This window comes from Chiloscyllium plagiosum, chromosome 21, assembly GCF_004010195.1.
Source record: "Chiloscyllium plagiosum isolate BGI_BamShark_2017 chromosome 21, ASM401019v2, whole genome shotgun sequence".
NCBI lineage: Eukaryota > Metazoa > Chordata > Chondrichthyes > Orectolobiformes > Hemiscylliidae > Chiloscyllium > Chiloscyllium plagiosum.
The window spans coordinates 19928106-19942470 of NC_057730.1; the positions used below are offsets into that span (position 1 = coordinate 19928106).

The 14365-nt window shown below is 40.3% G+C and overlaps 1 protein-coding gene across 1 annotated transcript in view; it reads right to left on the reverse strand.

Annotated features, from left to right (window-relative positions):
* LOC122560601 (otoancorin-like) overlaps positions 1-14365 on the reverse strand; it is a 66608-nt gene that overhangs the window by 7987 nt on the left and 44256 nt on the right. Inside the window, exons 25-26 of the mRNA XM_043711396.1 lie at positions 11611-11753; positions 8540-8676 (exon numbers count right to left, since the gene is read on the reverse strand). Of these exons, the coding sequence (XP_043567331.1) occupies positions 8540-8676; positions 11611-11753 (280 nt within the window). The remainder of the gene's footprint in view (positions 1-8539; positions 8677-11610; positions 11754-14365) is intronic.

A 14365-nucleotide genomic window follows, 5' to 3' on the forward strand; every position in this document is an offset into this window, starting at 1 on the left:
GGGGCCAATAAGGTGACTTGGGCTTTGGCTGATTCACTTTCAGCGAGGTTTACCACCAAGCCTGCCTCCCAAAGTCGATCAAACAAGTCCAATAAATGCTGTAAATGTTCCTTCCATGAGTGACTAAAAATTACCAGGTCATCAATACACACCACACAGTTGAGTAATCCAGCAATGACCTTATTAGTCAGTCTCTGAAATGTAGCTGGAGCATTTTTCATTCCAAATGGCATGATTTTGAACTGATATAATCCATTTGGCATTACATTTCTCTGATATAACTGACATAATCCATTTCTCTGACAGAGGTACTTGCCAGTAGCCTGTGAGCAAGACCAACTTAGAAATGTAAGTTGCTTGTCCCACTTTTTCAACACAGTCCTCCAATCGTGGAATTGGATATGCATCAGTCTTTGTAATAGCACTGACTTCGCGATAGTCCACACATAACCATTGGATACCATCTGGTTTTGGCACCATGACTATGGGGTGAGCTCCAGTCACTGTAACTCATTTCAACAATGCTATCTTGGAGCATGTGCTCTATCTCCTTCTGAACCTGTGCCAATCTTAGAGGGTCTTGTCTGTAAGGATATTGCTTAATCGGAACAGCATCTCCTATATCTACATCATGCACAATTAGGTTAGTACTTCCCAGTTTATTTCTGCATATCTCCCCAGGTGATAGCAATAACTCTTTCAGGTAATTTTGATTTTCTTGTGGAAGGTAATTCAATAATTTATCCCAATTTTTAACAACTTCCTCATTCCTCAAATCAATTTGGATAATGTCCAATTGAGAATCCTCTGAACTTGGTTCTTCCTTCTGTGCTGTAAACATTAACACCTTCTCCTCTTGCTTTTCTTCCATATCAAAATACCTTTTGAGCATATTCACATGGCACACTGTGAAATTTCTTCCTGCCTGGAGTCCTTATCAAATAGTTCATCTCACTAAATTTCTTCTCAATTTGATAAGGTCCACTAAAATTGCTTTTAAAGGCTCACCTGTTACAGGAAGTAACACCAATACCTTATCCCCAATTGCAAAACTGACAATTTGTGATTTCTTATCCACTTCTTGGTTCATTGTATGCTGTGATACTTTTAAATGCTGTCTAGCCAACTCTCCAGCTCTATTTAATCGTTCTCTCCATAGTCCAAATGGGTGGTCTCTGAATTCTGACTTATTAATTTCTCCTGAATCAATTTTAACCGTCCTCTTACTTCATGCCCAAAAATTAATTCAAATGGACTGAATTTGGTCGATTCATTCAGTGCATCTCTGATCGCAAAAAGTACAAACGGAACTCCTTTATCCCAATCATCTGGATAATCTTGACCATAAGCTCTTGTCATAGAATTTAGCCCAATTAATCAGAGATCACAAACACACAGATTGGACTGAAAACTGACAAGGATTTATTTAACAAACAGCGATATCGCGGAAGAGACTTGACCCACTGAAACAGTCACTGATAGGCTACTCAGAAGGAACCACAGCTTCTTCCCCAAACAGAGCATACAATGGAGTTTTATACCCTTACAACAATGCAGTGAGAGTTATGAGACAATGGTGTGTGATTGTACAACAAGGAGAAATAAAGTTCATTCATTGAAAAGATTCAAGTGTCCGGTGTCCAATAACGAGTTTCTTAATTGACTAAGGAGATTCCGATCCTTGGCTGGAGTAGGTGTTAGTAGGTTTTATCCTGGTATCAATGTGTTCTTATTGTTGAGCGGCAAGCAAAGTATCTTTGGTGCCTCCTTGTCTGGGTACAATTTGTGAAGGTTTGACTCCTAGTGGGAATAGCTGTGCCTAAGGACGTCAGAGGTGCTTGGTAATTTGGAGAAGGCGGCTCATTATCAGTTAATCTGAAGAAATATATTCTCTTGGTCTCGGGCTGAATGAGTCATGCCCTGAGGTATGTGAGATGTCCACGGCGGCTGGTTGGCCAATTTGAGGCATTGTGGATAGGCTTAATGGCTAAGTACAGAAATTTTGCATTGTCTATTTTGTGGCCATGCCACGGGGAGGCAGAGACCCGTATTTTCTCCCACAGCCCCTAACATGGTCTTCAGTGTTTGATGCTATCTCTCTCGCACTCCCTAAGATTCTGGATGGTACGCAATAGGTTTGAATTGCTTCATTCCCAACTTATCCATAACCTCCTTGAACAGCTTGGATGTGAAGTTTGATCCTTGATCCCACTGGATCTCTATTGGTAGTCTATATCTAGTAAAAAAAATTTAGGTAATTCTTCTACAACCGTTTTTACTGTGATGTTGCGTAATGGGATTGCCTCTGGAAATTTAGTCAACACATTAATTATTGTTAATAAATATTTATTCCCACTTTTTGTTTGAGATAGGGGACCTACACAATCAATCAAGACTCTTGTGAAAGGTTCCTCAAATGCTGGAATAGATATTAAAGGTGTGGGTTTTATTACTGCCTGTGGTTTTCTGATTAGTTGACATGTATGACACGTCTGGCAAAATTCAAATACATCTTTGTGTAGTCCAGGCTAGTAAAAATGTCTTTGTACCTTAGCCTGTATTTTCCTCACCCCTAAATGACCGCCAAATGGTAACTCATGCACCACCCACAGCACCTCCTTTCTATATCCTATTGGCAAAACAATTTGATGAATCTCTGTCCATTTCTCATCTGCTTGAATGTGTGATGGTCTCCATTTCCTCATTAAGACATCATTTGTTAAGTAATAACACAGGAATGCATTCACTTTCTTTCTCAGTAAATGCTTTTTGATGTAGCTGTTTTAACTCCTCATCTTTCTGTTGTAATTCAATCAGCTTACAGAGCTAAGATACTGGCACGTTTACCTATTTGCTCCTTCTCTGTTCCACTTATCTGATCCAAGAAAGTTTCAGATAACTCTATGCCAGCTTCTTTATCTGTGCCTTTTGATCTCTCCTGCTTGAACTTGTGCCTCTGTAATCTTGTGACCACACAATCAGGGAAAATTCCTAGACAACCATTCTCCATGTCTTCAGTTGCCTGGGTCTCCATTGGCTTTTCAACTACAGTAGGCAGTACACTACTGGTGAATCAGCTATATCATTTGCAAGGACAAATTGTATTCCTGGAGCTGAGAGTTTGTCCAGTACTCCTAACACAAATTCTCCAGTCTTCTCTGGATTCTCTAGCCTCACTTTACATAACTGAACACTTTTTGTCTCACCATGAATTCCTGTTACCAGCACCTTATCTGGCAATAGTCCCTCAGGAGTACATATCTCCTCATCCTTCAGTATTACAGACTGAGATGATCCAGTGTCCCTTAATGTGGTAACCTCCTTACTTACTACTCCTGGCCTATGTGAATAAACTTTACCCATGCATGTATACTTTTTATTTAGATCTGGCACTTCCTCCACCAACACTGTGATTTTGTGTGGCCCACTTTGTTACAATGAAAAGACTGGAGTTTTTAACTTTTGTTCCCCCTCAATGGTTTTTCTTTTATCCTGTGGTAAGTTATCCTTCTGATCTTCACAGATATCTACCTTTCCCTTTCCACATGGGGTTTCTCTTTGCCCCAATTTCTATCCCTCATGGACTGAAATTGATTCTGGAAGCTAAACCGAGTTTTATAGACCAGCTTATAATCTTCAGCCACTTCACCTGCTAACCTTGCTGTATTAACTCTCTGCTCTTCCACATGAGTTTGCACTACTTCAGGCAGTGAATTTTTGAATTCCTCCAAAATAATTTCCGCTCTAAGGGCATCATAGATTTGCTCGATTTTTAAAGTTCTTATCCAGCTCTCAAAATTACTCTGTGTGATCCTTTCAAACTCAACATAGGTTTGATCTGGGTCGCTCCTTAGATTCCTGAAATGTTGTCTACAGGCTTCTGGTACAAGGTCATATGCACTTAAAATGGCTTTTTTCGCCTCCTCATACTCCCCAGAAACCTCCTCTGATAGGGATGCGAATACCTCACTAGCCCTACCTACAAGTTTCGTTTGGATCAACAAAACCCACATTGCCACTGGCCACTGCATTTGTTTAGCCACCTTTTCAAATGTGATGAAAAAGGTTTCCACATCCTTCTCATCAAATTTAGGCAATGCTTGAACATAAACAGTTTCTCACTAGGCTTCTGACTACCAACGGCTTGCTTATCCTCACTGTCTTCCTCACGAAACTTACCGTCAGCCTTTATCGCCATCCTTTTAAGCTGACTTTCCTTTTTAAATGTCTGTTTTTGAAGTTCAAAAGCTCTCTCTTTTTCTTTCTCTGCTCTCTTTTTCCCTCTCTTCTGCTGCTTTCTCTTTTTCTCTCTGTTCTGATGCTCTCTTTTTCCCTCTCTTCTGCTTTTAATCGTAACTCAAACTGTTTCATTTCTGCTGCCCTTTCCTTATCTCTCACCTCTAACTCAAGCTGCTTTATTTGCAATTGAATTCTTATCATCTCTATAGATTCTGATGGCTTCTCCAACAAGTTTAAATGCTGAGCTACTGCTGTAATTACCTCTCCTTTCCTCACAGAAGCAGGTATTTCCAATTCCAGCTTCTCTGCTAATTCTTGAAACTTGGTCTCATTCACTTTTTGTAAAACTTCCAAAGTCACTGCATCCACATCCAGAAACCTTTTGGTGACTGAAAGAGTCATTATTATCCCAAGCTTTATCTACCCAACCAAACCAACCTCCGAAATAAAGACACTAGCACCTACCACTCACTGTTTAAAATCCCGCAAAGGCCTTCAATCTTTCATGGACTAGGCCAGAACACTCAAAATATTCTTAAAGCAGGCAGCCCCAGACAATAACTTTGCAATTTGTTTCGGTAAGTGTAAGTGAAAATTACCCGGAATAAGATAGCTAGGTTGACTACTAGATTTTAGAACAGACAAAACTTTATTCACAAAGTTACATAATGAAACATAAATAACAGAATAAAGAACTCCTATAGAACTCAACCTATCCAAACTAAACTTAATTATGCTGTTCCGAATATACACAACAGTCCCAATGAGCAACCTCCCTTTAAAAACCAGTATAAATGGCACACATGCTTACAGGATGAAGTTGAAGGGCAGAAAAGAGAGAGTTTCCACACAGCTCCCTGTTGAACTTCCCAGTTCAGGACTCAACTCAAAACTGCTCAGCTCAGCTTGAAAGCTAACCACTCCCTCTTCCCTATACAGGTCACTTCGAAAACATGACCACTTTGGCCTGAAGTCTCATCTGTTTACATATAAACAAAAGGCCACTCAAAATCCTTTCATCCCTGTACCTAACCAGACCAATAGGAGCCTGGTCCCGTTTATTGCCCCTCTGAAAAACAATCAAGGACAAAGTCTCCTTGAGCCAAGAAACAGCTTTTAGAAGTAAAAGGGATTAGCTTTGTGACAGTGAAGACATAGGGTGGTTAACATCTTAATCGTTCAGTCTTTCGGTTACTTTTATAACAAAGCAACATTTTATAACAAGTAACAAGAGAGATTAACTATCACTATTAGCTATCATTCTTCGTTATTTCATTACAGAGAGAGAGAGAGAGAGCTGCAGTGTCTTGCAGCCTAATGTACTTCTCCTCTATTGTTCATACACACATAAACACTGTCCACCTGCCCAAGGAGCAGTTGTTGTCATGTTGCTGATTCTTGGCTTCCACAACTATTTCTGATTGCAGAAACAAATCAGCAGTCTGTTAATGAGAAAACTTGCTCTTCATGCACACCCATGGTGCTATGGCATCTTCGATATCATTCCTAACTGCTTGAACAAAGTAACAAGGTAAATGCAACTCACAATTAATTCCAGTAACTTTTTTTTTAAAAAAGTGCAGCAACTCCTTACACTGTCCTTGGTTTAAAACAGTCCTTGCTTCACTTTGATCCATAATCAAAAATAAAGAGAAGTTAAAAGCACATGGACTTCACAACAGTGCAATTTTGTAGCCTTCTCTTTGGATTTCAGGCTTTCCTTTTCCTGTTCTGGGGACTACAGCTCAGGTAGTTGTATTCATGGGCTGGTTATTAGCAAGTTATAGGCCATTTCACATCAATCTGGTTAAATGCCAATGCTTGTGGTCACCATCTCCAAATCTGACCTCCCTTAGAGATCTGGCTCATGGCAACAGGTCTCCCATTATACCAACAGAGTGCACTGAAATAGAGCTAAGACATTAATAGTAGATAGTCAGCTGTAGTGATGTTGTTAGATTAAGTTAACCTAACTCACTCATTGTGAACTGGCATTTGGTATAATGCTGTCTTTACTTAGCTGCTCTTAACTCTGTCTTGAACGGAATGCTGAACAGTACTGGGCAGAATATAAAACCTTCAGTTCTAATTAAGGGCTTTTGCCCAAAACGTCGATTTTCCTACTCCTTGGATGCTGCCTGACCTGCTGTACATTTCAAGCACCGATTCCGATTTCCAGTATCTGCAGTCCTCACTTTTGCCTAGAATATAAAACCTGTGTTCCCTGTTCCCCAAACCTCGGGATTTCTACAAACACAAAAGCAAAATACAGTACGGGAAATCTGAAATAAAAAGAGAAAAGCTGGAACTACTCAACATACCAGGCAACCTCTGCTGTGATGCACTTTGTGGTTTTCTAATGTCAACCCATGAAATAGACACCAAGCACAGCAGGCTCTTGTTCTGTCAGATATCTTGATATTTAATAACATCATCAACTATTTACATTGCTAATAGCATCATAGACTTACAAATGCTTAATGATGTTACTGCACAATAACTGACTGAAACACACTACACTGATTTTGTGACACAGTGTGGGATAAGTGAAGGACAGCAAGATACATTTATACCAAAATGTGATATCTACGATGCTGTGAACTGTCATAAAGTATAAATGTGCCTTATTTGGAAGTTGTGCTATAATACAATAGGTTTCATGTGGGTGACCTTTCATCAGATGGATTTCTACCCAGCGAGTTATATTAAAATTATGTCCTCCCAAAATTGAAGGACTAATTTAAAAAAACATTTTTATACAGATAAATTATATTTTTTCACTGGCATTATGTTCTGCTGTTGAATTAAAAACCTTTGAACATGTCAAAGGTTATAACGTCAGGCTTTCACATTTTTGCACAAGATTTGCTTTATAGCTTTAAACTGGGGCCAAGCTCTTGTTGTTTCAGGGACAGGGCACTGTCCAATGGGAATGTCAGAATGGAAGTTGAGACGGGGACGAGAGTCACAAAGGAGGCAGTGAGATAGTCTTTTAACTAAGCTTAAAGATCATTGTCTTGTGAGTTGGGAAGTGGATTTCTGGCAAAGAGAGTTGGCTGTAATGTGCATATCCTCAGACTGCCACTATCTTGATGATTGACCATGAGCATTAAAAAAACCCTTAATAAAAGGTTTGACTGGTGGTGAATTAATTCTTGGCTGTAGGAATTGGATTGTTGTCTCAATTGTTCATCCAACAAAATAAAATCACCTTTCTTACAGTGACCTTGCTTGAATGAACAAATCATCATCACCACTCATTGCTGATCTATGCTGTATAATTTTGTGTAACTCATGTCATTAATTCTGATAAATTGCAAGCTTGGGTTTCACACCAGGAAAGTCATGATAACTCAATGGATTAACTTGTGTCCTTCAAAGGTACTTGTCTGTTCGGAGTGTAACTTAATCCCACATGAGTTTGATTCAATCCATTAAAATAACTAGGGGTGGGAAATAACAATGGTCTTGCCAATATCACTGATACCAAAAATTCCAAACTCACCCACACAGAGATCTGCGGGCTCACAGGTTTGCATTTTCACTCCCCCAATCAGAGTTCTCTCCAATAGTCATCCATTTTCTCATTCAGGGGCACTTGCCTCAAAATCCACAAACCCCCTGGCCCCAGCTACAGGATTCCTGAAGATCCCACTCATTCCTGAAGAAGGGCCTGTGCCCGAAACGTCGAATCTCCTGTTCCCTGGATGCTGCCTGACCTGCTGTGCTGTTCCAGCAATAAAGTTTCAACTTTGATCTCCAGCATCTGCAGACCTCACTTTCTCCCAGCTACAGGATACCTGGCCAAGATTAATTAACAGCACAGACTGGGGATTAAACCCAAAAGATTCTTGTTCTGTATAACTCAATAATAACACTAGAGTTTTTCATCTCTGTTCCTCAACTTTATCTTCCCTCAGTTTATCATTTTAATTGTTTCAGTTTTATTATTTTGTAAATGTTTTTATTTGTTCTTCATTATTTTGCACAAGTTCAGTTTGTGCTTTTAAACATTATTAAATTACATCCATCAACATATATTGATTTCTCTATCCCTAGCTGTTAAGCTGTACCTCAGAAAAGATGAAGCCATCAGGAGATTTAGTAGGAGGGACTGAACGAGTCAAAGAAAATTGGAGGAGGGAAATGACCTTTTATGGGGATTAAGATCTTTCATCATCTTTGATCTCTTAAATTCTTAAACTTTGTTGCTATTTATCTTTTTATCTCTTGTGCTCTTCTTTCATCATCATCTTTTCCCACTCACGCACATTCTCTCACACAGTCTCACTGGTCTAACCTGCTACTGTTCCAACCTCCTGGAGAATGAAGTTGTCCCACGCAGTGACATTTCCAAAACCATATCTTGCTTTCTTCAGCAGTTCCTGGAGGATCTCCACTCCGCAGACAATCTCACTGATCCTTGCAGCTGCAGCACTGCAGGGAACACAACAGTCAAGTGTAATTCACCAGCCAGAGTCTTAACATTAACAATCAGAGCGCACCAGGTTAGCAACTCCTAAAGCTACAAGTTAAAATCCTACCATAGCATGCAGTTAAACTGAACACAGTCATCTCTGGACAAGTACTAGAGAATGACAATAAAAGGTACCATTTAACTACAGTCCTGCCACAAATAGCATCTGCATGGATGTAACTCACCCTTGACTGCCTGCCTCTCTATTGGGGTTATGTTTGCATCCAAGTATCTCCAGATAGGGAATGACTGGTGTCCACTGTTATACCTGATGCCTTCTGCAGTGAGCATTAGGGGGGCTGGAATATACCATCGATGTTGTGGCTAAAACTTACTCTATTTTTAGGCTTTCTTTAAATTTATTAACATTTATTGTCTATTGTTGGTGCCTTGGCACTTGTTAACTTTTATTGTTGACAGCCTAATAGCTATCGGCAATATTCTGTTTAAGATAAAGAGAAATAGATTCCCTACAGCATGGAAACAGGCCCTTTGGCCCAACAAGTCCACACCAACTCTCTGAAGAGTAACCTACCCAGACCCATCCCACTACCCTATTACTCTATATTTACCCCTGACTAATGCACCCAACCTACATAGCCCTGAACACTATAGGCAATTTAGCATGGCCAATTCACCTAACCCGCACATCTTTGTGATTGTGGGACGAAACCAGAGCACCTGGAGGAAACCCACGCAGACACGGGAAGAACATACAAACTCCACATAGACAGTTGCCTGAGGCTGGAATCGAACCTGGGTCCCTGGTGCTGTGAGGCAGCAGTGCTAACTACTGAGCCACCGTGCCACCCCGGTGTGGAGTTACCCAGAATCTCCCAGACAAGCTGCATACAAATTGCCTCCATTACATTGTTTTGTGTGTGACCTTGTGAAGAAAAACACAAAGGGCTTTCACATGTGAACTCATCACCCTACAATTTCAAATCAACTTCAACATGCAGGGCCAGCGTATCACTCGATACAAGTTTATTTATCTTCCTCTGTAATCAGCAAGTCACAGAGAGTCACAACGTTGATAAAGTGTGGAGCTGGAAAAAGCACAGGAGATCAAATAGGATCAGAGGAGCAGGGGAGTAGAATCTTCAGCTCAGAACCCTTCATCAGGACTCCTTGCTTCCGACCTGAAACGTCTGTTCCCCTGCTCTTCTGATGATACTTTACCCAGCTCCACAATTTATTGACTCTGACTTTCCAGCATCTGCAGTCTTCACTATCTCCATGTCACAGAGAGTCATAGAGCCATACAAGAACAGAATCAGATTCTTCGGTTCAACATATCCCTGTTGACCAAATTTCCCAAACTAAACTAGTCCCACTTGCTTGCGTTTCACCCATATCCCTCTAAACCTTTCCTGTTCATGTCTTTTAAATGTTGTAACTGTACCTGCATCTACCACTTCCTCTGGAAGTTCATTCCACACAATAGTCAAGTGTAATTCACCAGCCAGAGTCTTAACGTTAACAATCAGAGCGCACCAGGTTAGCAACTCCTAAAGCTACAAGTTAAAATCCTACCATGGCATGCAGTTAAACTGAACGCAGTCATCTGTGGACAAGTACTCGAGAATGACAACAAAAGGTACCATTTAAATCTTTCTTCTCCCACCTTAAACCTTTGCCCTCACCCATCCCAGGGAAAAGGCCTTTGTACTCACCTTACCTGTGCCTTTCATGATTTTATAAACCTCTATAAGGCCGCCCCTCAACCTCCTACATTCCATCTCTTTGATTTTTGACCTTGTCAGCAGGGTCAGGTCAGATCTCATCACAAAGTATTCCAGCCTGTGACTGGGTATATTCTGATTCTTAAAAAGTGGGAAATGGCAGCTTTTCATTTCTTTAGGGAAATTATAACAACCATCATGTTAGACCAGAGGGTCTCCACTTAGACAATGCATTCCTTTCAATGCTGGAGAACAGAAAATGGAAATAATCTTCCATTAAAACCGTTCTTGGTGCTATAGAATGACAGTGCAGAGCCTTTGGTAATATGAATTAGGCACCCAAGTATAGCAAACTACAAGAGAGCTGAATGAAGAAATTTTAACAAGGTGCAGGCCAGGGAATAAAGCATAGCACTTTTTACTTGAAACAAGTGAAGAAGTTCTAAGTGGCAACAATGAAACTTAATCCTCTTTCTCTTCAACATTGACTTGACTGAAAGTTTCAAGATACTATGGGGAACGGTGAGGATTGATAGAGAGATGTTATTTCTACTGGCTAGGGTTCTAAAAAAATTAGAGCCGGATTGTAATTTGAGAATACTTCTACAGTCAAAAGGATGGCAGAAATTGGAACTTTTTTCTGCAAAAGGTAATCAATACCAGATCAATTATTAGCTTTAAATCGGAGATTGATATATATATGTTAAGAAAAGTTATTGAGGCATTTTTGGGGCAAAGGTCGTTATCTGGAGTTAGCAGATAATGGTAAAACAGATTTAAGGGATTGAACGAACCTGTCTTGCTTTTAAAAGCGACTGTACATGCTCGCTGCATTCATTAACTTCCTGAGCAGAAAAGAACCTGCCTCCATACCCAGACTGACCAACATGGAGCTCCTAACCCTCATTGCTTGGGTGATCTGAAATAGGCAGAATACAGTCTCAGACTGGATAAATAAAAATTCTAAGTCAATAAAAAGCCTGAAAGTAATCAAGGGGAGAATTTCCTGTGGACAGGCAATATAGATTTCACTCATTATACATTACGGAGACACTGTAGATCAGGAGATTCCCACCTGATACACATTTTCAAAGATTTCACATCAAAAACGGCCCTGATCAATGCTATGAAAAGAATAATTAATTCTTGTTCCAGACCATCATTAAACCATCAGGCAACATGGCTGAAGTTGTGTAAAATAGGTTCTACCTGTAGGTTGAAGCACTCAAGAAGATGACCTCCTGGTCAGTCATTGCACACAACAAGCTTCCTAATCCAACTAGGTCCCATTCCTTCATTGCATCAACAGTCAGACCAGAGTCTCGGAGGAAGCCTTCCAACATAGACCTAGCCTGTCAAGAAAGAAAGAACACGTAATTACACAGAGAAAAAAACGATAGAATCATAAAACCCTTAATAGTGCTGAAAGAAGCCATTCAGTCCATCAACTCCCATCCTATCCAGGTAATCCCATATTCATCATGGCTAATCCAACCAGGCTGCTTCACTTTGAACTGTGGGAGGAAACTGGAGCAGACACAGGGAGAATGTGCACACTCCACACAGACTGTCACCCAAGGCTGGAATCAAACCCAGATCTCTGGTGCTGTGAGGCAGAAGTACTAAGCACTATGGGGGCTTTAACACAATAAAATGCCTCAACATCCTTCACAAATGTATGATTGAACAAAATTTGACACTGAGCTGCATGGGTAAATGTTAGGGCTGGAGTCTAATTAAACAAAATAGAAGGTTTTAACTAACATTTTAAAGGAGTGAAGAAAGGCAAGGAGGTGGTGAAGTGGATTAATAAACAAATTCTAGAGCTTAGGAACCCAGGCTTCTGCAAACACACTGACCAGTGACGGGGTGGTTATATCCAAGATGCACAAGGGGCAGAATTAGAGAAGCACAGAGATTTCAGAGGGATGTGGGGCTGGAGGAGATCACTGAAATGGAAAAAGGGAGACATTGGAAAACTAGATTAAGGATTACAAAAATAAAAAATGAGAAGTGTATTCATAGTATCTAAACTGACTTGACAGATATAGAGGATTGGGCTGTTTTAAAACATCTTGAAGTTATCATTTCACTCTTCCATTTTGTGCTTAGCTTTCATTTAATATCACTAACTTCACAATTCAGTCACATGCATGTAACATACAATGTTTCAAAGCAAATTATACTTCAATAGTGAAGGTGAGGGTCTGGTGGTTTGAAGGGAATGGGGAATTGGGAAGGTTAGAGAAGAGGTGGTTGCTGTAAGTTCTCTCAATCTGCTTACTCCTCATGGATGCAGGTTTGAATCAGGCTGAGATGGATTGAAAGCCATATGCCTCAATACCCCATGCTGCTTTCAAAGCCTCATCCAGCATTTCATGGTGATGACTTTGATTGGCTGCTTTCAACACATGGACTAGGGCACATTCAATGTATCTGCTTCACACTTCCTCTCTGGGAATGATTCAATGAAACTGAGCTTAATTTCCCTACTTGCTATAAATTAATTTTTATTATTGTAATTCATTGTAAGTGTTCTTAATGTGCAACTGATTCTCTGATATTCATATCCCTATGGCAATGTAGTTTGGATAAAATTAAACAAATGTTTTTTGAAGATTAAGTATTTGCAAATACCCCCTTTAATTTGTAGATTCTAAAATATTGAGGATTAAAAGTTCCACCAAATATTTAACTAAAAGATAATTCAAAACTAAAGGCACATGACAGTGATCCCTTAAATATAATTCCACAAAACCCATTCTTATCCTTTTGGTCTTATGAAATGGTTTACCCACAGTTGGCAATACATGATCAACAACCTATTACACTTTCAGCTGGTTTTTTGCCTGGGCTCGAAATCCTGAGTGTACTATCATGCTTGGTAGAGATCATTCTTTGGTTGAATAGTCTCTTGCCAAACATCATATCCAGGCCTAATTGTAAGGACAGTTTGTACAGATTGTACGCTTCCTGCTTATTGAAGATGAAGGAATGATATCATTGAGGCGTTTAAGATGAGCCTAGCATTCGATCAGGGAGATGGAGAGTAACCAATCCTCCAAGGAGTGGAGACAAAAGATGGAGACATAACTTCCAAATTGGAGCTAGCCTGTTCAGTGATGACATTGAAAAGCTCCTCTTCCCAAAAATGGCTCCTTCAAAAGGCAGCAGAGGCTGAGTTCTGATGAAACGTCATAGGCCTGAAATAGTAACTTTGTTTCTCTATCCAGAGATGGATAATTTTTGTTACATTTGTGAATTGAGAGCATATGGAGCAAAGGAAGATAAATGGAGTTAAAATGCAGATCAGCCATGAATGGCAGAACACTCAAGATGCTGAATGGCCTCCTGTTGTTCCTACATCACTCATTTCTTTAGCATTAGCTGTGGCTTAGTGGGTAGTACTCTTGCCTTTGAGTTACTAAGTTTCAGGATCAAGTTCCACTTCTGGGCTTCAACACAAACCACGTTACACTGTTATTTAGTGCAGAGCTGAGGGTGTGCTGCACTGTTGGAAGAACTAGCCTTCAAGTCTGACATTAGCTGAGGTTTGATTTGCCTGCTTGGGTGGATATAAAAGATTCCATCTGAAAGAAAAGAACGGAAATTATCCCTAGTGTCCTGCTCTCTCAATCCATATCACAGATACTAATTACCTGGACATTATTTGTTTATGGGAGTTTGCTGTGTGCAGGCACCCATTGTCATTCCAAAGCAGAGACGGAGTCAATCTCAAAGACGGTGCTGCTGGAAATCAGCCAGAGGTTCCATGTGATCGGAGACCTGAATCATATCCCACATTGAATACGAGTGACAGGACTCAGACTGTGAGGTCACTCGATGGCTGGCTGCAGCAGTAAGGCCTGAGTAGTGATACCATTCAATGGCCGTCCATAAGTAGAGATGTGAACCTGTGTGAGGTGGTGGTGACGGGGTACAGCAGTCAGGGGACAAGTGAAAG